The sequence below is a fragment of the Calidris pugnax genome, unplaced genomic scaffold (assembly GCF_001431845.1).
Source record: "Calidris pugnax isolate Ruff unplaced genomic scaffold, ASM143184v1 scaffold45, whole genome shotgun sequence".
NCBI lineage: Eukaryota > Metazoa > Chordata > Aves > Charadriiformes > Scolopacidae > Calidris > Calidris pugnax.
This window is the reverse complement of record NW_015090764.1, coordinates 2,516,839-2,540,974: the sequence shown is the minus strand read 5'-3', so window position 1 is coordinate 2,540,974 and position 24,136 is coordinate 2,516,839. Positions and strand designations below refer to the sequence as shown.

Below are 24,136 nucleotides of genomic sequence, written 5' to 3'. Positions count from 1 at the left end.
CTATTGCTTCATTGCGTAAGTCCTCGTTTTAAGATATGTAGTGCCTGGGAGCTGGCTTCCCTAGAAGCTTCTGTGTTTTTAAGTGTGGAATGTCATGAGGAAAGAAAGTGTCCTTAGAATTATTTTTCTTTTTTTTTTCCACCTCATAAATGAAATGTAGAAAATTGATAAAGTTGAAGCCTTGCATTTTTATAGACGTTACCAGTGTAATTTTTCATGTCTCCATTAGACATCTAAAGAAGTAGAGGGTGAGAAAGTGGAAATGTCTGGTCTGTTTGATGGTGGAATTCTCCAAGAGTGACATACATATGCACTTGTCATTGTTCCCATCTCTGTCCTTTAGTACAGAACATTTTCACCATACTCCACTCGGGAGAGCTTTAAGGACAATGACTCTGAAACATACCCACGTGAGAGTAGTGAGCGCTGAAAAATAAGACCAACAGGAGTGGGTCACCTGTGACCGTTTAAAAGTTGTTGTCGTACAGCTTCTGGATTCCTCACAACCCCTGTATCACAAGCTTTCCCTTCCATTTCTGGGACATCTGGTATTTAGGAGTTTGGGAACTAAAAATATGTTTTTTACAGATTAAGATTTTTGGATGAGAAGTGCAAAGTTGGTAGCAAACTGAGTCTTGTAGATACCATCCCAGGGCGGTCTGGCACCCAGGCTGAGACACAGACCCTCACCGTTGTCATTATCTGGGTATTTATTTACCTCTGAGTTGAAAAAGTACAGAGAGGCTTTCCCGTGGCTCAGTGCCCCATCACACCAGGCATTTGATACAGCACAAACAGAGAATACTTGTCTTAAAATAACGTTTTCAGTATGTTATACAGACTGCAGTGTTGCCAGAGAAATGCTGTCCCTCCTACAGTTCAGAGACTGCAAGCTGGAAAATGTGAATAAAGTCTCATGGGGAGTGGAGGAAACAGCCCTTCAGCCCAGAAGAGGAACAGAAAGTGAATGAAGGTTCTTAATGGACAAAATTACTTATATTATTTGTACCGCAAAGAGGTCACATGTGGAAGAGGTAGTGAGCTGAAGTGCACAAGACCATTCCCATGGTGTAAGTGATCTCTTGACCTGTGACTCCACTTTGATTATCCTACTCTTTGGGGTCTCGTCGCCCGTTACTTGGCAGCTTTTTCGCTCCGAGTCCTGCCCCTCATATGAACTTGTCATTGTGTTCTGGTGCTTCAAAAACACCTTAGTTACAGCTGATCTTGCTGATGGGGCAGGGGACGGACCAGTGCTGTCGGGGGGAGCCTTCCCAATCCTCTCTTAATGATTGTTACTGGTACTTTAAGGACCAAATTTCCTGTTCAGCCAGTGAAGTTAATCAAATGGGGTAAAGCAGGAAGCAGAGTAGTTTCCTCAGGAAAAGGAAATGCGTGGGGAATGGAGCCATCAGTCTGTAAATGCAAATAGAGTAGTTTGTCCTTACCTCAGGAGGAGCAGGACAAGTCTTGACAAATCTTCTGAGATGCCGGGTGTTTCTACGTGCCTGCAATGTTATACTTTGAATTTGTGGTGTTGTATGCAACGTTTCTGCAAGGCCTTTATGGAGACATCTCAGACAGACAGATTAGTCAAGGAAAGGGAGTTAGAAAAAAAATCATGAGTAATTTATGAAAAGTTGGGGCAATGGAGCATTTCCTCTTTAGGGTTACGTGAAGTGAGGAAAACCAGCCCTTGTTATCAGCAGCTTTGCCTCAGGGTAACAGTTCTTTGAAGACTTGAGGTGTCCTGATCTCAGAGGAGCTGTTTTTTTGAAATATTTTAAAGAATACAAATTCTGAGCTGACGCAGAATATTGCAGTCAGACAAAGAATGTGCCTTGATTTGAATGAAATTGCAGAAAGATTATTGCTGAGGCTCCAGGCCATCACATTTTCAGGAACAAAACAAAATTTAACTCAAAATAACAGCATGGTCAGAATGCCATTGAATAGGTCAAACATTCGCTCTGAAAGGGCATCTCTTTCATCAAAGTTAATGCAAGAAAAGCAACTAGTTCTTGCGTTTTCGTGTGGCAGAGGCAGAAGCAGCTGTGCGAAACTGGGAAATCTCCGTGGAATTGATTTTCTGAGGGAGGAACTTCCCGAGCAGTGTGGAGTATTTGTAGAAGGAGTGCACAGAGAGCTTGTTTAGTTAATCTCCGACTCCACCTCGGAAATGAACGGTGCCCTCTTGTTCTTATTTTACAGAGGGAGTTTTATTATCAATTTTGGTGAGTGAAAGAGCAGGTCCTGTTTGAAAAACTGGAGTGATTAAGCGGTTCCCTGAATGGCTGTACCTCAGCCAATCCTTTAAACAATTCCCACGAGGAAAGAAGGTGTTTCTTGTCTTCTGGTCATTCCGAATCTGACTTCATATCCAATCCCTATGTAGCCTTTCCTTGGTTTCAGCAGTCTCCAAGCACAGGGAAATACCGAGACTGAATAACAAAAGCTTAGAAATCAGTGGACAGAACTGAATTTACTTAAATTTCTTTCAGTACTAGGCAAGTGTAGGGTGCTGCACCTGGGGAGGAATAACCCCCTGCACCAGGACAGGTTGGGGGTGACCTGCTGGAGAGCACCTCTGAGGAAAAAGACCTGGGAGATCTTGCGGACAACAGAATGCCCATGAGCCAGCAATGTGCCCTTGTGGCCAAGAAGACCAAGGGCATCCTGGGGGGCATCAAGAAGAGCGTGGCCAGCAGGTGGAGAGAGGTCATCCTGCCCCTCTGCTCTGCCCTGGGGAGGCCCCATCTGGAGCACTGGGTCCAGTTCTGGGCTCCCCAGTTCCAAAAGGACAGAGAACTGCTGGAGAGGGGACAGCAAAGGGCCACAAAGATGATTAAGGGCCTGGAGCATCTCTCCTACGAGAAGAGGCTGAGGGACTTGGGTCTTTTTAGTCTTGAGAAGAGAAGGCTGAGGGGAGATCTAATTAATGCATACAAATACTTAAAACGGGGGTGTCAGGAAAATGGGGCTGGTCTTTTCTTAGTGGTGCCCAGTGACAGGACAAGAGGAAATGGGCACAAACTTGAGTATAAGAAGTTCCACCTAAACACGAGGAGGAACTTCTTTACTGTGAGAGTGGTAGAGCCCTGGAACAGGCTGCCCAGAGAGGTGGTGGAGTCTCCTTCTCTGGAGACATTCAAACCCACCTGGACACATTCCTGTGCAACGTGCTGTAGGTAGACCCGCTCTGGCCGGGGGGGTTGGACTAGATGATCTCCAGAGGTCCCTTCCCACCCCATATGATTCCATAATTCTATGATGTTAAAATCAATAAACATACATGAGCAGTGACTGCAAAGAAGCACGGGCTTGATACAGTCAAGCCAATGAATGCACAAGCCAGATAAAACTCAGGTCTGTTTTATAAGAGATTCATCTGTAGCGACCCTGGATGGAATATGTCCAGGTGTATTCATGCATGAGCACGTGTACCCAGAGCTCAGTTTACCTCTAGGAGTGCTTTACACAAGCACTTAATGTTCATTTTTTAAATAGCGAAACTAGACACAGAAAGAAGAAAATGCCTTGGCTGAGTTTGTCCAGTAAAAGTGTGACAGATGAGAAGAGAATGTGCATTTCCTTGTTTGTCTGGCAGCCCCATGTCTTGCTTCTGTAGATCTTTGTTCAGCCCCTGTGTGTTTTTCTGTAGTTACCATTGGAACGATCCTGATCTTGTAATAGTCAGCGGATTTAAGAATTGTCTTTAATTTGAAAACTGTTCTAAAGTTCCTTAAAATAGTCATGCATAATATCAATGAACTAATAACTGGGGCCAAACTCCTTGCGGGGCGCTGGCGGTTGTGTGGCTCCGTGCCCTGTGCCACCCTGGGCTCCGGCTGCCTGGGGCTTTCAGGCTGCAAGCAGAAACCTGATTTTGTAACCTGTGAGTGTCCACGTGTGTCTAGAATTGAAAATCAGCTCAGTAACCCCATCTCCATCACCCAGCTGCCCTGCTGGTATTCACGCCTGTGGACGGTGTGAGCAGTTTACACTCAGGGAGTTGCCGTTTCCCTCCGGCTTCCCTGCCGCCTGGGGAAAGCACGAAGGGGCAAACCCCACAGGGAGCTGTGGAGGGGGAGGGATGCCACAAATAATCCCCTGAGAAAGAGCCTTTAACACTTGATCAAAAATAAGGAAGTAATATGTTTATGTTAAACTTAAAATGCCCATCCTTAGTTACAATCACCTGTTTAAAGGCTTTACTGGTCCCTATCCTAACGCTCTGTGGTTCTGTAAAGTGTCTCTCGGGGCTGTGTGCTCTCTGTCTCCAGGCTCGGTGTCGGGGAGTGACCAGTCAGTGATAACACCTGAGAGAGTTCTTTCAGGGTTTGTTATTTTATTTTATTAATTCCAGCCTTGCTGCGGGCGCTGTTGGGTGCGATACCCCGTCCTGGTCGCTGAGCATGTGTGGGAGCAAGGGTCACAGCACGCCCAGGGGAAGGAGGGGATGCCATCAGGAACGGGTGCCTGCTCTCCCTGCCCCGTGTCACCCCTCTTGTGTAACGCTACGGCCGTGCATCAGCCTCACCCCTCCAGGCTGGGATTCCCCGTCCCCCCCTCTCCCTGGGCAGCCTGGCTCGGCTCTTTCACAAACACGGTCCCGGGGTATAAAACGCTTGTCCCTGGCGGGAGCGACGCAGAGCGGGAGAGGTTAAAGGACGGGAGCTTTGCCAGAGAGGAGCATCTCCTGGCAGCCTCCAAACCCGTCTGGAAGCAATAGTAAGAGAGAGCTGAGTGTTCCCTGTGCCACTGCTCCTGCACCTCCCCACTGAAGTGTTTATATGGCAAACTGTAGTATTATTATTATTTTTTTTTCAGTATTAGGAGTAAAGTGCTGGAATCAGTCTCCTGCTTTATTTCCAGGCTGTCCTGCTGCTCTGAGAGCTTGAGCCCCCTGTCTGCTGAGTTAAAGGTTTGTGCATGTAACAGGTAATATTGTAGATGTTATTTAAAGAACCCTGTTGTGGAGAACGTGAAAAGCAAGCAAGTCCTTACTCTAATTGCCAGTGAATGGAAAATGTGAGTCTTCTCTCTTTTTTTTCGTTTTTATTATTTTTATTCTTCCTATTATTTCTACTTTTCCCCTCTTGTTTTTTCTTCTTTTTTTTTCTTTTCTTTCTTGTTTTTCTTTGGTTTTCTGTATTGGCTTTCTATTTTTTTCTGGTTTGTTTTTGTTTTATTTTTTTCCTATTCCTTTATTTTTCTCTTTTGTTTTCTCTTTTCTTTCTCTTTCTTTTTCTAACTTTCTTTCTTTCTTTTCTTTCATTCTTTCTCTCTCCTGTCCTTTCCTTCTCTCTTTTCCCCCTGTGTTTTACAAAAATGTATAGGCACATTGCAGCATTGTTTATTGCAGAACAGTAATGTAGATTTGTTCCTATTTTGTAACTGTAGAGAAATGCTTATTACACACTATTTCTTTTACTTGGCATAACAGACAAGTCCTAACACCTTACAGTTTCTGCACAGATAATTGAATGGATTTCTTTGCTTGTGGGATTTTACAGCAGGCAGCATCTTGGAAGCGCAGCAATATAAATTTTACTGAAAAAGCAATATAAATAACAAAATAATACATAATTTACATCAGAAATATGCATCAATGCATATTTTCTTTTTTTTTTTTTTTTGGAAACATCAGGTTTTTATTTCTGTTATGTACCAGATGCAAATGCTGAGGCTAGTTCTCCTTTACCTAGCCATTCACTAGTTTGCTCTTTTTCTCCTGTCACACCTTCCCTGGCACAAAAATCCATTTTAGGAACAGAAATTACCAGAAATTGTATGTTATAAAAACAGCATTAAACTTTGTACGTTCTTATATAACTGCTCTATGTTGCATTCAGATATGCACTATGTGTATATATTGTGCGAGATACAGACATCAGAATCTCAGAATTCCTTTTGTCTCTGGCAGATACACACATTGCAAAACATTTTGGTGAATTTACAGACCAATTATTTTTTTTCAGTACAATGGGACTACCACAGCAACATTTTACGTCCCTTTTCCTAGCGAGTATATGGTGATGTGAACTAACAGAACACTTAGCACTTAACAACACAGAACTTTAAAAAACCCCAAGTCTCAAGGTGTGGTTTTTGTAGAAATAAAGCGTGTACACGGTTTTTTTTTAGACACTGATATTTGCAGGTTTGGGCACCTGGGGGACGCTTGAGATTCTTTTGCCGATATTTTCGAGGAAGGCAGGCTGCAGCGTTGCACTGACAAAGAGAACTGTTAGTTTTAGTGTCACTGCTCTGAGTCAAGCAATTTTCATTTTTAGAAACAGGATGTTAATTACAGCAGACCAGTTGGTCTAGTGGGTTTCTGAGCCCTTTTAAAGGGAGTTACCTTCTTAGTCAAAAACTGACCTTGTTGTTGTTTTTCCCTCCTCAGAAGTGTTCCCACAAAACGAGATTTCAGCACTGTGAACTAAGATCATAAATAAAGCATCCAACATGTTGTGCCCCTGGCAGTTTGTGTTCAGACCTCGTGCTGCTAAGAACCAGTCCTCTGAGGAGAAGGATATCAATAATAATGTGGAGAAAAATGGGAAGATCCACAGGTAAGTTCTTTGTCTTTTAATGACCTCACAGTATCTCTTTTATTTGAGAAGAAAAGATTAAGTGAGATGGGTTCTGGAGAAACCTGTTTCCCAAGCAATATTAACCGAAGAACAGTTGTCCCTGTGGGTCACTGCGTGGTGTTGATTTGGTCAGGAACATTTAAGCTTTTGTGTCTAAGTCATAAAGTCATTGAGGAAAGAAATCATCTTGCTTTCTCTTTTATAGCTCCAGATTTATTTAGTGTGCTATAATGGTTTCGTATGTTCTAGGACTTGGGAGGCATGGGTATACTATAAAAATCAGCAAAGTGATTATTGATGCAGCAATTAAGGTGATAAACTATTCCTGTGATATGATTTATGCAAGACACTGTATAAAATAACCTCCATGTGCGTATTAAACTTTTCAGTTTTCAGGCTGTTAGTTATTTCAGTTTTCTATTGCCTACTGGTTCTTCCTCTGCCCGTTCCCTCCCCTCCCTCTCATTGCTCAGACAGTTTATACTCCAGTGTGAGGGTGGGTGAAGCTGATGCCCCTCCCTCTCATTGCTCAGACAGTTTATATTCCAGTGTGAGGGTGTGTGAAGCTGAGCAGTGGAAGTGGGTGATCACAAACACTCTGCTACCTAAAACGCATCATTGCCTGCTTCAAACTAAGGCTTGTGTTTGGAGTTTGTGGTTTGGATGCCTCTTGGGTGTTTTTGAGCATCTTTGGAAACATGATATTGAAATTAAAAAGTAGGAGTTCAGGAAGTAAGACTTCCTCTTGGGTGTTTTTGAGCATCTTTGGAAATGTGATATTGAAATTAGAAAGTAGGAGTTCAGGAAGTAAGACAATGCAGAAAACAAAGGAAATTAATATAAAAGTATGTAATTTGCTTAAATGGGCTGGAGACTGGACCTAGCTGAAATTTTCACACTTCTCCCTGAAGATTTCAATCTTGTTGTTTAATTCCTCTGAGTATTTTCTGGCCAAATGATAATTGTACAGATGTCCTTTGTTTGATAGATATGTCCAGGCCATATCTGTTGTTTTCCTTCCCACACAGACCTGGAAGGGGTGACTGTGTCTTTACTATTGACTCCTTGTCCTCTCCCCCCTCACGCTGCTGCGAATCGTTGCTTATTGACTCAGTCCATCTTTCAGAGATGGCTCTGAGCGTTTCCCCACTGATGCTGCAGGTATCATTAACAAAAACTAAGCACGTTGTGTTACACTGAATTGTCTCTGTCTCTTTTAAAGGTTAGAAAATGGTGATGCCAAATTACAGGATCTGAGCGAGAAGTGGAGCGGGATGCCACCGATCATAACCCCAGCAACGGCGGGGGATGGCAGAGAGGTCTGTTTCTGGCACCATTGTGTGACACTGACAGCTCACAGGGGTTGTGCTCACTGCCCAGCACTTCTCACAGCTCTCACGTGAGGACTGACAGTGGTACACGAGGTTAGGGCTGCTGTGAGGTCTTTGGGTGAAAGATCTTTTCTGAACAAAAAGGAGCTTTGGTAAGACCTAAAGACAAGAGGTGTCCCAGTGGGGTTGGAGTGCCCAATTCCTTTACTCACCTTTGAAAACCCAGCCTTTAGTAACAAACGTGTCCTCTCTCTAAGTCTGGTCCACTGTTTTCCTGAGACTGTGACTGTTAAGAGGCCTTATTGACATTTGCATGTATGTATTTTTATCTTTTCGCTGTCCAGAACCCCCCCCAAAATGATATCAAAACTTCAAACCAAATATCAAGATGTCCAAGACATGTAAAAGTAAGAAACTTGGAGAACGGATCCAGCTTTCTGGACACACTACACCTGACAGCAAAGGAGGTAAGATACGGAAATCTGAACAGTGATTTTTCATCACTTTGGAAAAATACAGAGTGCAGCATTGGGTTTTGACATTTTATTGTTTTTCAGGTTATCAACTGCCGGACCAAAGCCTGCCAAGGGGCACTCATGACCCCAAAGGGCCTGGTGAAAGGTACTAGAGATGGGCCAGTTCCACCGGCAGAGCTGTTGCCTCAGGCACTAGACTTTATCAAGCAGTACTACAATTCATTTAAAGAGTAAGGCAACTTTATCTTCAAGTTTGGTATAAAAGTCCTCTACCTACCTGTCTGTGAGACTATAGAGTGTTTGGTTTCTTCACAGCTGTTGGTAACTATCCTGTTATATAGCATGCATTCAAAAAATAGATAAGGGCTATCAGAAAAGGTAAATAAAACTATTACTGCACTTAATGTGCTCTATGTGCCAATCCAAGGTCTTGGGAATACAGGAATGGACTCTGTATAGTGTTCCTTCAGTGTGTGCTTGGTTATAGCACATTTAGAAGCAGCAGCTTGATTAGGGCTCTGTTACAGAATGTTACAGTCTGTTTTCTTAGCACTGGATGTTGATGGGATTAGCTCCTGCTCAGATCAGTCTGAGACGTGAATAATGTGGATAATACTTTTTGTTTGTGCTGCTCCAAGTATCTTTTCTCTGTGTTCTTTTGTTCTCTGTTTTGACTCCCAAGGCTTTAGCCAAAGATTGGAAGGCCAGTCTCTTGCTTCTCAACCTTGCTCTGTGCTCTCACCACCGTAAGCTTACTGAGCGTGCTGGGAGGGAGGCTCTAGCTGCGGGGAAGAGGTTTGTGTTTTCACAAAAATGGACATGGTGCAGAGATGTCTTGATGCAGGAAAAGCTGGAACATCTGGCTGAGGTCCAGGAGTTTGTGGTGGTGTTTCACGTGACGAGCTTTCAAGTGCCAATTCAGTGTTTGCTCATCCCATTATAAAACATTATCAAAGTTCCAAAAAAACTCAGCCACATACTGGCTGCTTCTTCAGACACTTTGAACTCTTCTACAAAGCTTTCTTCTACTGAATCTCTCTGAAAGTCCCTGTCGTACACTCAGGCTGTACTCGCCAGCGAATTATATTTGCACATCTCTGTGTTTCTGCTCATGGCTATTTGATCACATTGCTTTGCACTATCTTACATGCTTGCCCTTGATCTTTCATCTCGTTGAAAATGTGAAAACTCTCAGACAGTGCGGGCTATTTTCATTCTGTCTGTGAGCCAACAAAACAATTTTTGTCTGTGCTGTGATAAATAGTTCCTAATGTTTTGACTTCAGCCTCTGTTATCAGACTAAAGAATTTTAGAGTTGGTTTCCTTGACAAAGGAATTGCTCAGCATTTCCTTTTAGCAATGAAAATCCTACTGACTTTGGTCAGAAGAGTTGTGTCCCTGTGAAAATAATGTAACTTTGAGAGGACGGTCACTACAACCCTACTTTTGGGCTGAAGTCAGCCTGTTCTCTATTTTTCAATTTGACGATTTTTTCCAAACTACTGTAGAAAATCCATATTTCAACTGAGAACTTATACAGAAAAGCTTGTGATCAATCCGTGTGTGTGTTGGGTGATGAAAGGAAGGTGTCACTACTTAAATCTCTAGTGTGTTCCTTTCCTCACTAGCCTAGTAAGCTCTGTCACTTGCGGTCAATAAGGGCACTTCCTAAATTCTCCTCAGCAGTCCTCAGTCAGAGTCCCATTTTTCCTAGAATCCCCCCTGCTTTTTGATAAAAATCTGGGCCCCTGGGCTGCTGCTGTAGGTAACAGCTGTGTTTTGGGGACAGAATGTGGTGCCGTGGAGGGGAGGTGGGGAACACATGATGGTGACTTCTCACATCTGACAGACAGTGAAATTGCTGACTTTGTGAGGTAATGGATGTTTTCATAAAGGACAGAGTATTTTATGTTGACCCCCATCCAGAGAGTGTAGATTTAGAACAGGAGCAGGTTTCTCAGTGTTTATCTAAACTTGCCATATCTCAGCCTCCAGAGATGCTGATCTCCCTCCCTGATAATTTACTCTACCTGCATCCTGGCAGATAAAATCAGGGGTGTATGTACAAGTCTTCTCCTGTAAAAGGGTGCTCAGAAACTTTATGGCTTCAGCAGTGCCCGTGCTCTTCTTGACCCAGAACATAAGGAGAATGTCTGCAGTTTGAATTGGTTCTAAGTAATGAAATTCTCATTGTTTCTTTTCGTGGCTGTTTCCTGTTCAAAAGGCCAAAAATAGAAGAACACCTGGTCCGGCTGGAAGCAGTGACCAAGGAGATAGAAACAACAGGAACCTACCATCTGACCAAGGATGAACTGGTCTTTGCTGCCAAACAGGCCTGGAGGAACGCGCCCAGGTGTATTGGGAGGATCCAGTGGTCCAATCTACAGGTAGCTTGGGAGTCTTGGTATTATGGGCCAAAGTCACCAAAGTCAATCAGAAGAAAGTCCTTTACTTTGGTAAAATATGGCAGTTGGAGTGCTAGTGTAGGAACCAACTGAGTTGTGGAACCAGGTGCCTGTCTTGGTCCTTGAAGGGTTGTTGTGTGTGAAAATGATGCATATAAGAGCAATACAAATGAACCTTTCCTAGTGGAGCTACAATTAGATTGACAAATACTGATTTTTCATTTAAATTTTTTCTTTAATCTTTCCTTAACTGCATAAGAAAAATAATGAGATTACATTACTGTTTCAAAAGCAGGTTTTTTCTTGACATTTCTTTTGGAAACTTAAAGGTATTTGATGCACGTGATTGTGAAACAGCAAAGGAAATGTTTGAGCACATCTGTCGTCATATTCAGTACGCCACCAACAATGGAAATATAAGGTTGGCCTCTTTTATTTCACTTGAAATTTAAACAACAGAAATCACATCCAGATCTCGATTAAAAACTCTGCCTAAGACCTGAAATGGGCTATCTAAACATTTTGACAACTTGTGTCTGCTTTTAATTCTCCTGGTACTCGTGTTCCTCTCATGTACCATCGACCGTCTGGAGAGTTTGTAACTTTGATGGCTGATGTGGCAAAACCTTTCAGAATTCGTGGGGAAAAGAGATGATGTGATGATTCAAGAAGGAGGGCGGGGAGGATGAATGATTTTATTTCTGCTGATGTTTATTTTCGAAATATAAAATAATTGCTGCTGGTAACAATGTATGTTGTGCTAATTAGAACGCGTTTGATGTGGTGCTGTGGTGTAAGGGGTCTGATTGTGTCTCTGGCAGATCAGCCATCACCGTCTTCCCCCAGAGAACGGACGGGAAACACGATTTCCGTGTCTGGAACAGCCAGCTCCTCCGATACGCGGGGTATCAGATGCCAGATGGGTCCATCGTGGGAGACCCCGCCAGTGTGGAGTTCACACAGGTACAGCCCCCAATGCAGCATCATCCTCCTTCCTCCTCCTCCAGCCCAGCTGTCCTCCTTTTGCTGTGTCTTGCCTGGTTTTGCAGGGTGGGAGGGAAGTGAATGGCATGTTCTGCCCCACAGGTTCTGGCACGGGCTGCAGCCATCATTTCTTACCATTCTGGTATAAAATACTCCTCTCCTTCTCAGAACAGGGTGAGCTAATGCTCCCCTTCAGCCATTGACCAATCAGGACTTGAACAACGTGCCTTGGCGTTGTCTGACTGGGAAAGATATTATATATATTTTTTTTTTAATAAAAGATACTTTATATATATAAAAAATATATTAAAGATACTTAGTCATTCAGAATTTACCCCAGCAAGTTTTAGAGGGTTAACATTTTTTTGTCTTCAAATCCAGGAGGGAAAAAAAACCCTAAAAAAACCACCTGAAATGTACTTTCTTTACAGTTGTGCATCGAGCTTGGGTGGAAGCCGAAATATGGCCGCTTTGATGTAGTTCCACTCGTTCTCCAAGCAAACGGCCAAGACCCAGAAATATTTGAACTCCCTCCAGAAATTGTCCTCGAAGTGCCAATGGAACATCCAAAGTAAGCACACAAGATTTGGATAATTGCATTTTTGCCTCTGCCTCACCTTGGCAGGTTATTAGCCTGCGCCTGCGGCAGTCGTTTTAGGAGTTCTTTGTTAGGATGAAATTACGGTTAATTGTCCCGAAAGATAAAATGCTTGTTAGAATAATGAAATGAGATTTAAAATAAGGAAGCCAAAAGCACTTCTCTTGGAGATGTTTTTTCCCAATCTACATTTCAATTATATTCAGAATTTAAAAAATCATCATTTCTTATGTGGGTGCAATACACACGTGAAATATGGCTGCACTCATAGCAAAATGTTTATTGTCTTTCTGTCTGGTTCTTTTTTCTTCATCTGTGCTTTGGGACTGGCCTGCAGGTTGCAGAGCTCTGCAATACTCCTCTGCAGTTCCTTTAGAGACTGCACTGTAAATGAAAGCTCCTGTGAGTTTTGCAGCCCGTGCTTCATGGGTCATTTCTCCCAGAGTTCGCACTCTTCATCTTCCCGGACTCCTCTGATTATCACCTACAGGAGCAAAAGCCACAAAGTGGTGAATGGAAATGCTTGTTTAACAGGTACGAATGGTTCAAGGAGCTAGACCTGAAGTGGTACGCGCTGCCTGCTGTTGCCAACATGCTGCTGGAGGCAGGAGGCCTGGAGTTCACTGGGTGTCCCTTCAACGGCTGGTACATGGGGACGGAGATAGGAGTGCGGGACTTCTGCGACGTGCAGCGCTACAACATCCTGAAGGTGCCCATGGGAGGGGATGGACCTGGGGAGGGGAGTCTTTGCTGGGAGGGGTGTTGTGTTTCTGGCACCCTGACATCTCAGGGCTCAGCTGACACAGTGTCCTGACTACTGTGGGACATTCTACCCAGATCTACAACTGTTTTTCCAGTGTTCTGACAGTATCTGTTCCAAATACCTGGATAGAATGGTGGAACTGTAGAAAAAATATTAAAAATGCTGTCCAAAGAGAATTCTTCCCCAATGTTACCCTGAGTCCTGCTGATTCAGGACGTTTGGTCTCTGCCGGTACATTTCTCAGAGGTGTATTTGTATCAGTTCCAGTCTGCTGTTGACAAGGCAGTGGAGTCCTGGTGGTGAGCTGCAGGTCTTCATCACCTCAATTACAAATTAATAATGATGACTTATAATCAGATACTGCCACTTTTGAAACCATTTAGTCCAGGAGAGAACCACTCCCCACTTTCCCAAACTGGAATAGCTTCAAGAGCCAGAACTCCATCACTCAAGTTTATCTCTCATCTCAAGTGTTTCTGCTGCCACGGATTTCCCCAGTATCAGACTGACTCTTCCCCCTTCCACAATACCTTTTCCTGCATATTAATGTGATGAGCTGGAAAAACCATGAGGTCAAAGTCTCAGACAGTAAATTTGCTTTTCCCTTTTGTCTCTCTTTTTCACTTGTAGGAAGTAGGAAGAAGAATGGGACTAGAAACAAACAAACTTTCATCGTTATGGAAAGACCGAGCTGTTGTAGAGATAAATGTGGCTGTGCTTTATAGCTTCCAAGTAAGTCAGTAACTGAAGTGTCTGGAGAGACACTGAATATTGTCTCTCTCTTTTTCCTTTTGCTTATTAACTGCTTTTTACAAATTCCTTGGTCAAAGGTCCACCTCAGTGATGTGTATCTATAAAATAGTTGCTGATAGTAATTATTTCCCAGCACAGTATAAAGTCCTTGAAATATTAACCAAAGCAAAAAGATTGCTTTAACTACGTCAGGAAGAAGAGCAGAGTGGGCTTTTTGATGTATGTCTTTCTTTTTGCAATTATTGTAGAAACAAAATGTGACTATCATGGATCACCACTCGGCTGCTGAGTCCTTCATGAAATACATGCAGAACGAGTACCGCGTGCGAGGGGGCTGCCCAGCCGACTGGGTCTGGATTGTACCTCCAATATCAGGGAGCATAACCCCTGTGTTCCACCAGGAGATGCTGAACTATGTCCTCACTCCCTTCTATTACTACCAGGTATGCATTTTCAAAAGAAATAGGATTCTAGTAGACAACTTCAGTAGTGCAGAGGGTACCATGGGACCTGAAGAAATCTGAATGAAAAGCCCTGGTTAATGATCATTCACTGGAGAGACTGGTAAATAGCAGGCAGGGTGTATGATGCTGTGGAAGGTGATGGGACTTCTGTTGAATTCTCAAGTAAAATGCAATTTAATGCTACAGAGAGTGATACCATATTTGTACAGTGGATTGTATATACAAATTCTATTTAATCTGGCCGTTTCAAAGATATTAAAATTCTGTATTTATTATTTTACATTTCTTACCTGAAGCTTAACTTTTTTTTTTTTAAAGGTGGATGCATGGAAAACACACGTCTGGCATGATGAGACACGGAGGCCAAAGAAAAAAGAAATAAAGTTTAGCATCTTGGCAAAGTAAGTTGTTCAAATAAGAGTCGTCATGCTGTTGTCCAGCTGTTCGATTCTTGTGAAGTTTCTGTTCCACTTTTTTGGGGAATAATTTTTACGGTAGGGACAACTTTGAGCCATAGGCTTACCTGTCTGCAGTTAAGTAATATTCATGTCTACAGTTCTTACTTGGGGCTATATAGTGTAGTGCTTCTGAACAGTCTTCCAGGGAAAAACTATGCCCAAGATCAGTCTTTGTTTGTTTGTTTGTGAATCAATCTGAATTACCATGTAGCTATATTAAAAATGGTATGTGGTTATCTTTTCCCCAGGGCTGTACTCTTTGCATCTTCACTCATGCAACAGACAATGGCCACCAGGTCCAAGGTCACTGTCATCTTTGCGACAGAGACTGGGAAATCGGAAACACTGGCCAACAGTCTGTGCAGTCTGTTCAACTGTGCCTTCAACACTAAGGTAAGAAAGGAGGAATCATCCACACTAAATGGAGAAAGCAGTTACCAGCTTCTGCAAGCTTTTCCATTCTCTGTGTTTTGAACGTTCAGTAAATGTAAGTTGGACTAGAGCTTTGATTTTGTATTCAGCATAATGCCTTCTAAATTTGGTGAGCAGTCATCTGGCAATCACAGAGATATCTAATGCTAGTTCTTGCCTCTGCTAGCAATTTCTCATGAGCTCTATACCTTCCAGATTCTGTGCATGGATGAGTACAACATCTGTGACCTGGAAAAAGAAACACTTCTCCTAGTGGTTACCAGCACTTTTGGAAATGGAGATTCTCCAAATAACGGGAAGGTAATCCTCACCTCAGAAGTGTCTGTGAGCCTCAGCTCAGAGACTGAGACCTTTCATTTGTCCTATGTACTTGAGTAAGATATGGATCAGGGTCTCACTTCTGTTTTAAATCAAAGTATTTTTCTAACCTTAAGTCTTTTACAATGTTTATACAGACCTTGAAGAACTCCTTGCTCACCCTGAAACTGCTGAGGAAAAAAATCAGGTAAAAATACTTTGTTGTTTGGTTTGCATGTGATTGAGTCCTTTCGCATTTCATTTAGCATAATGCCATGATCTTATTTATACTTCCTTCTGCAGATACGCTGTATTTGGTTTGGGCTCCAGCATGTATCCAGAGTTCTGTGCCTTTGCTCACACCATTGACCAAAAACTGGCCCAACTGGGGGCTTCCCGGCTCACGCCAGTAGGTGAAGGAGATGAACTAAATGGCCAAGAAGAAGCCTTTCGCACATGGGCAGTCAGCACGTTCAAGGTACCAATAGAAATAGATAGCTTATATTTTAGTTCATCCATTCATTTTATTTCTGTATTCACTGGCATCGCTTAAAAGTGGTGAGCAATGATGGAAAACAAACATGTGGAGTTATATCTGAATTTCAGACGCCCCTCTCTTCTGCTGCTCGCTGAAGTTGAAGAGGGAACTGTGCCCCTTTTCTATTATTTTTTAATGTTCACATAAAGTTCAATAAAACTTTTTGGATAGTGGGATGCTGAGTATGAACAAGGGTGGTAGCATCCGACACCAGCACTTTTTGAAGTAGATGAGGTTTTTGAGCTATGCTGGTGTAGAAGTGGAACCTCACTGAACTCGTGAACCCCTGTAACATCAGTGAACTCAGCAGAATTGATAAACAATAGCAAGCTGTGAAATTGATACCTCCCCATTAGGGTTATGACAATACTAAGAATATTATTTTTACCATGAATAGCCTTATTTTTTCTTTTTTCTAGACTGCCTGTGACATTTTTAACATCCGTGGGAAGACCAGTATTCAGTTGCCTGAGATTTATACCTCTAATGAAAGCTGGGACCCTAAGAATTACAGGATAGTGCGTGACTCTCAAAGCTTGGACTTGGCTAAAGGTACTACCTCCCACCTTCCACCTCCTCTCCATTTCACTTCAGATAGCTCTGAACTGTAAAGGTTTTCTGAAGTGATATTGGTCCAGCCAGGTGATAAAATTCATATAACAAAGTACAGCAGTCAGAGAAAAAAGGACATTGGTTTGCATTGCATAAATCGTTACCTTTTCCAGTGCAATAACACCAGAACAGCAGAACTAGCATGTTTTGACAGTCCCAGAGGAACAAAAGCTGAGATGAGCTACTTTGAGTCAGGGAAGGTGTGCGTGTAGGACACGTAACTGACTGAAAGTATATGGCCTTCTAGGGCGAGCAGGGTCCAGTTCTTTTCTGCATGTTATTTGAAGACATTTTAAACAAACCTAATCACAAAATTGCCACGAGTCACACTCACATCCTCTTTTCTCAACAGCGCTTGCAAACCTTCACACCAAGGATGTAATTGCCATGAAGCTGAAATTCAGACAGAATCTTCAAAGTTTAAAATCCAGGTACGATATCTCATTCTTTTGAATATCGCAATACTACATTTTACTAAAATCTTTAACATCTGAAGTGCCTGGTTATAAACATCTTCTCCCCGAAGTTATTAAGATATAGCTATGAACTTTGTACCATCATCAGTAGAAGCAAATCATTATCACAAGACCACAAGAACATGAACATGAACAGCCTTAGCTCTGGTTTAGGTAGGAGATGACTTCCCAGTAGAGCGTAGGAAACTAAATAACTTTGTGATATGGCCCTTTGATACCTACCAGATGTGGAAGGCCAGGTGTATGGTCCCTCTCCCTTGCTTAGTACGCTACATGCCAGGCAAATGTTCACTTCATTTAGGGCAAAAACTGCCCCTTAGCATGTCCCTCTCCCTTGCTTAGTACGCTACATGCCAGGCAAACATTCACTTCATTTAGGGGAGAAACTGCCCCTTAGCATGAAAAAAAAAGGGGGGAGAAAGGACAAGGTATAGTGTGAGAAGCCACTGCAGTCAGCTGTGATGCAAAGGAAGCTGAGACAAGACCATACACAAACATACACATACAAAAGGATAATCATTGCTAACACCTGTCTTAGAAATAGCATATACAAATGGCTCTTCCAAACCCTCCGGTGAGTCTCTCTCATCCCCGTTGTAAACACAGTTGTCTTACAGGGAGTCCCCTGAGCTGGTGTGAGGTGTGAGCTGTTTGGTCTGCACCGGCTGATTACAGGCACCTTTGTTCTGTACTGGGCAGATCAGGCAGCACTTCAGCGTCTTATTTGTTCTGATACAAGTATTTCACATATCTAGACTATGATTTGTCTAAGTCTCCGTGAAGCACTAAGCTGCTCTGATAGTTTGGTGATGAACACAAGTAAGCCCTTGCCAACTGTCACTTCAGATTGACTCCTTTTCTGCGCAATTCAAGGGAAATCCTGTCGACGTAACCAAGATCTCTCCGATCTCTTTTTTCCTATATCTAGTCGTGTTACCATTCTGGTTAAGCTTTCCTGTGAGACTAATCAGGAAGTGCACTACCTGCCCGGAGAACATATCGGGATTTTCCCAGGCAACCAGCCAGAATTAGTCCATGGCCTCATCGCACGTGTCAAGGATGCCCCTCCAGCTGATCAGACTGTCAGACTGGAAACCTGCACTCAGGGTAAGTTGGTTCCCTTGAGACAAAATAACCCAGGATGTTTGACAGATTCCTCTTAAAAGTCCTCAGAATTTTTATAAACTGAATGTGATTCTGTTACCCTTTTCTTAAGTTTCAAGAGGATTTTGTTGATCAGCCTCGATCCTGATTTTGCATACTCTGGCAGCCCGTGGTACCTTCACCAACGTTCACAGAGTTCTTCTAGGTTGACACTGTAATTTAGTTGCTACATTGGCCATTGACCCCAATGAAATTAATCAACAGTTTGCTTATTGTTGCTACGTATCAGAGTCCTAAAACAGATTTATATGTCATGACCATCGTTGCCATCTTATTAGGGACAATCTGCTAAATCGTAGGATTCTGACACACACCACATGGTTTCCTAATAGGAGAGACACTTCATTTTAAAGTGGTGTTTTGTTACCGTGCAATTCTGGGCATCAGATCCCCCCCTTACAAAAAGTTTGAACCCTCACTTTAACCTCTTTCACAAGGGCCCTGTGGTCTAGACCTGCTGTGACCTGGTCTGAAGTCGTGTTTTGAAGGACATTGAGTTTTGCAAAGCTCTACAGCTGTCAAATGCCATGGGAATTGCCAAGTGTTCTTTTATATCCTGCATTTCCAGGTGGCTACTGGACAAGTGACAAAAGGATTCCAGCCTGTACACTCCCCGAGGCTTTGACATACTTGCTGGATATCACCACTCCACCCTCCCAACAACTGCTAAAAAAACTCTCCCAGCTGGTAACAGCGGAAGGAGACAAACAGAGACTGGAAGTTTTATGTCAGGTAGGTGGTAGGGCTGGATTTACATAGACCGGACCCTCTGATGCCTTTTTACTGTGTAGCAGAAGCTTAAGAAATTTTTGCAGTGATGGTGCTTGGGTTTTATCCCTCTGTTACATGTTCTGGGTGCTTGTAAAACCAGCCCTAGTGAGAGAAGGGGGTAGTCTTGTGGCTCAACCTGGGCGTGGGAATCAAGAGACTTCTTCAGATCTGATGTTTCCTGTGTGGTTCTGGGTGGGTCATTCTGCTGCCTGTTTCTCCTGCCTGCCTCGGGCTGGTTTCTGATGATACGCTGTTAAAAGACTTTACAGTTTGCGGGCGGAGGGGTTGGAGGGGAGCTGGTAGATGTTTTTGTCAGAGAATTTGCTACTGTGAGGGTAAGAGAGATGTCCCTTTCAATAACCGATGGGTCAGGCGCGGTAGGTGCTGCTTCTCCTGCTGGGCTCAGCAGTAGGAGTTCTCAGAAGGTATCAGGACGTGGGGGCTCCTACAGCTCTACATCCTCACTGAGAGCTGCTGTCTGAGAACGCTGGAGCACATATTCTGTGCTTCCATTTTCAGAATTTACACTGCTTCTTAGGAAATCCCAGGATTGGTCGAGGCAAAGTTTTGAGAATTCTCTGTTGATTTCCCTGTGTATTTAATTGAACACAAAGCAGGAATCTTAGTCATAAGTGACATTTCAAATATCCCTGCTCTCTTGAACTCAGCATGGCCTGGTAACATTGTGATGGTGGCCTTTGGCTTTTAGGACACGGAAGAATACAATAAATGGAAGTTTTACAACAGCCCGAACATCCTGGAGGTCCTGGAGGAGTTCCCTTCTGCTGAGGTCTCAGCAGCTTTCCTCCTGACCCAGCTGCCTCTGCTGAAACCCAGGTACTACTCTGTCAGCTCCTCCTGTGACATGACACCCCGAGAGATTCACCTGACGGTTGCAGTTGTAAACTACAGGAGAAGAGGTAATGAATTGCTGTTTTCATTTCTCTCTTCATTAAACGATATTTAGGCTGCATTGGGGTTCAGAAAAAACCTGTGTCTGCCACATGGCATGAAGCCTGTCTGTAACAAGGAGTGTGTATTGTGATACGTGCAGAATTGTGTGCTGCAGTGCAGGTGTTCTTACTGGGGCAGGATTTGCTAACATCCTGCAGCAGCAGTGTTGCCTTGTTTTATAAATCATTACTAGATATACACTTATTTAAACCCCATATTTTTAAGTATAAACTGTGCTTTTTTTTAAAAAAAGCAGAGCTTTGAACACTGACAGGGGTGTTTTCCTCTGCTCTTAGGTGGAAAGGGGCCTTTGCACCATGGAGTTTGCAGCACATGGCTGAACACACTAGCTCTCAACGGAACAGTCCCATGCTTTATACGCAGGTGAGTGTGTGACAGAGAAAAAAGAAAAGTTAAAAACAACCCTACCCAAAACCCAGAGATTCTTGGTTCAGTTTCTTCAGTAGTTGTTTTTTTTTTTCATTGTTTGCATATGATTTTGAAATGACTGGTGAGTGCCAGTTGGAATATCTGAGTTTGAAAAGAGAGGGAGCTCTCTGTCTTCCAGAGATGAGGTCCTGTACCATGTCTTAATTTGAATAAAATCATAATAGTGAGAAAATTCTGAAAGAATTCTGTTCGTATGACCCCATACTGTCAGCGTATCCACCACAGAGCAACCAAAGCTCAGGGAACACGAAGCAGCTGTCCCAAGTTCAACGTGGTAACTGGGGCTGTGCTGCTCAGAATCACTCAGGAAGCTGACACTGAGATGTCAGTCATATATGAATTATCTAATTAACATAGCTTTGTTTTTATAGTGCTAATGAATTCCAGCTCCCAAAGGAGCCAACCAAGCCCTGCCTTCTGATCGGCCCGGGGACGGGAATTGCTCCCTTCAGAAGCTTCTGGCTGCAGCGTCTCTATGACTTGGAAAAGAAAGGTACTTATGGGGATTGTCACGGGGGGGAGGCCAGAACTCCTCCAGCAGCAGAGGACATCCCTGGGCCTCCAAACAAAATCTCTGCAGATGGCTGATGTTTCTGGGTGTCTCCAAGTAAACCCCGTAGGGATTGGTCATCCCAAAGCGGGTTGAACCCTGCACTGAAACAGCTAATCCATCCCACTTCAGGCCTTTCTGGTGGTCTTGAGGTATTTGGTCACTTGGAGGCCACAGCCTGTGTGTCCTGTAGATACTCTGGGTTCAGTGACTGCCCAGATGCTCACACTGGGGCCATGATACGGGGAGGAAACACTTTGGCCTGACTTTATCAGCCTGTCTGGGGAACCTGCTCCAGCAGGTGATCCCACACAGTTCTCCAAGGACTTGGGCAGGTTCAGTCCCCTAAAAGCTGTCACACACAGACACACGCATTCTCCTCCTCAGGTGTTCAGTGAGAAAGGCTAATTAGAAAATAACTGTTACTGAGTTACTGTGGCAGCGGGGCCCTCTCTGGGAATGGCTGTAAGAGCTCATAGGCCTTACCAGGAAAGACAAAACACTTTCCAATGTTGGTTTCAGGGCTCAAAGGTGGGGAGATGACATTACTGTTTGGCTGCCGGCAGCCAGATGTGGATCACATCTACAAAAAAGAAACTGAGGAAATGAAGAGGAAGGGAGTCCTGAAAGATGTCTACACAGCTTACTCCAGACAGCCCGGCCAAGCTAAGGTAAGTCTGGCTTCTGTGTTCTTGAAGGGTTGGCTCCTTTCAGAATGGTCCTTCAAGTTAAGATCTGGGCTCTGTTTAACACTGCTCTTTAAAAAAAATATTAGCATTTGGCTTCAGTGTATTGTGAACAAACAGCCAAAGGCCCCACTCCTTCAAAATAAAGGAGAATCTGACTGTGCACTTGAGTGTGAGCAAACTATGTAAATATAAACCCCTCACTGCCATGGAGAGCGCCACCATAGGCATATCATCAAAGTTAAGTGCAAGCAGCCTTTGAAACTAGAAGCTGGAACACCTTCAGAAACCTTAAGTTTTGCAAGATTTGATTAGTCCATGAGTTAGAAATGAGTTGGCTCTGGCCACTTGCTCCCATTTCAATGATACAGTGACCTTGGAAATTAATTTTGCTTGGATGACATCTTGATTGGAGAAAACAGCAGCACTTACACTGTCCTCATTTTACCTGTGCTGCTCTGCTGGCAGGTTAGGAGACTTTGGCAGTTGTAACTGGTTCCAAAAATGAAGAGCCTTAGTCTGCTGTAGTTCAATCAGCAGATGGGTCTGGCCTCCAAGTCTGGGGCTTGGAAAGATGGCATGAAGAGTTTTCTTCTCCTTTGCTGTGGTAGAACACACATCTGGGATAGACAGGGCATTTAGAACCTTACTACATAGACCCACGCTGAGTTTGGAAAGGCCAGTAGTGTTTAGGAAACCTTGTCTAATGATCCTTTTTCTGTTTCGAAGGTCTACGTTCAAGACATTCTTCGTAGCAAGTTGGGGACCAAAGTGTGCAACCTCCTGCATAAGGAGGAAGGGCACCTGTACGTCTGTGGAGACGTACGCATGGCCAAGGACGTGGCTCAGACCCTGAAAGGGTTGCTTGCAAAACACCTGAACCTCAGCGAGCAGCAGGCAGAGGAGTATTTCTTCCAGCTGAAGGTACGCTGTGGTAGCCAAGGTGTTCTTGCCAGCTGGAAAGTCAGTTCTTTCCAGTCAGTTCCAGGATGGGTTAAAGTCATCAAAATCACACTCAAGGTCCTTATATCTGCCATGAGCTTCTGTTCTTTCCAGTCAGTTCCAGGATGGGTTAGTCATCAAAATCACACTCAAGGTCTTTATATCTGCCATGAGCTTGTGTTCAGCAGAACACACAAGGGAGAAAGCTCTAAGTGATCAGCTTAGTCTACCCACCATGATGTAACACGCATAGTTTCTGTTTGATTGGGGTGTAAGAGTGACACAGCATCTTCTCTTCCATTGGCCATTTCCCCAGTGTCCCCCCTTGGGCTGGCACACGAGCTCAGCAATGTGTCTGGATCATCAGGAGTTTGAGGCTTTGTTGTACTAGGGGAGGAAAGTGAGTTAAGAAATCAGTGTACCCATGGCTGAAGACACACAGCTGGGGTCTCTGCTGGCTCTTGAGCACGTGTTGTCAGAACCTGTCCTGGAGCACGTGTGTGGGGTTCAGAGAGGTTCCTGGTGTGGGCCGTGACAAAGTGCCCTGTCACAGACCAGTCACACGAGCAACAGAGCTCTCAGTCACTCAGCTGCCACCTGAGGAGGAGCTCGTGGTATTTGATTCATCTCTTGGGTTTCCTTTCTTTTCTGCAGAGCCAAAAGCGGTACCATGAGGACATCTTTGGGGCTGTGTTCCCCCAGGAGGGCAGAAGAGGCGTCAGGGCTTCGCAACCGGCCAGTCCGGGGCCGAGCCAGCCCGTGGGTCAGCCAATGCTCACACGTGTGAAAAACAGAGGGGCAAATCCTCCTTCTTATACATGTTAAATCATACACATGTATGCGATTGTGGGATTTTACTTTTAAACCTCAGCCTTAGTTAAGAGAAAATATTAAATTTAACTTTTGTTGCTATTTATTCTGAGACTTCTTTTAATAGATTATCTTAATAGTGAAGACAAATTATTTTTTTTTAATACTGTCTATGCTGGTATAAATCTGTTGGGTTTTGTAAATACAAGGAAAATACAGAGTTTTTTACTATTTAAGCTAGAAGTGAAATCTTTTTTTGAAGTGTATTGTTTATCTTTGTGAATTTATTTATATCAGATTGTTGTGCTGTGCGTATTATCTTCACTTTAAAGCAGGTAAATGGATGGTTGTGTCACTTGGAAATGTAGAGGCACACACCTTGTTGGACCTGCAGCAATATTTGCAAATAAGATAATAATAGAATGGTTTGTAGGTGGAAGTACCTGCTGCATCCATTTGTAGCTACGTGTGGAGGCAGCAGTTGTGAGCTCTGCGTTACGGGATCCAGGCGCTGGGACCCGAGTTGTTGTTGCAGAGCCCCTGGCAGGAAGGGCCAGGAAATTCAAAAGCACTTTGGACATTTGAGTTCTACGCGCTGATTTACTTGATTTGTTTGTAATAAA

General features: G+C 43.6%; 1 protein-coding gene across 5 annotated transcripts; it reads left to right on the top strand.

Moving 5' to 3' along the window:
- On the top strand, positions 1 to 24,136 carry NOS2 (nitric oxide synthase 2). 5 transcript variants are annotated; one of them, XM_014953931.1, is made up of 28 exons: positions 1 to 15; positions 4,876 to 4,924; positions 6,410 to 6,578; positions 7,822 to 7,918; positions 8,275 to 8,397; positions 8,488 to 8,636; positions 10,631 to 10,793; positions 11,141 to 11,232; positions 11,633 to 11,774; positions 12,227 to 12,366; positions 12,928 to 13,102; positions 13,787 to 13,888; positions 14,158 to 14,352; positions 14,692 to 14,774; positions 15,080 to 15,224; positions 15,459 to 15,563; positions 15,719 to 15,768; positions 15,864 to 16,038; positions 16,518 to 16,650; positions 17,063 to 17,141; positions 18,115 to 18,293; positions 18,919 to 19,082; positions 19,831 to 20,041; positions 20,372 to 20,459; positions 20,897 to 21,018; positions 21,598 to 21,746; positions 22,491 to 22,685; positions 23,358 to 24,136. In XM_014953931.1, the coding sequence occupies exons 3-28, from the start codon at positions 6,472 to 6,474 to the stop codon at positions 23,526 to 23,528; spliced, it is 3,534 nt and encodes a 1,177-aa protein (XP_014809417.1). In that variant the 5' UTR covers positions 1 to 15; positions 4,876 to 4,924; positions 6,410 to 6,471; the 3' UTR covers positions 23,529 to 24,136. The 5 variants fall into 5 exon arrangements, with proteins under 5 accessions (XP_014809417.1, XP_014809574.1, XP_014809651.1 ...); XM_014954088.1 differs by lacking the exon at positions 1 to 15 and adding an exon at positions 1,025 to 1,070 and having other exon boundaries at positions 4,831 to 4,924; XM_014954165.1 differs by lacking the exon at positions 1 to 15 and having other exon boundaries at positions 4,436 to 4,924.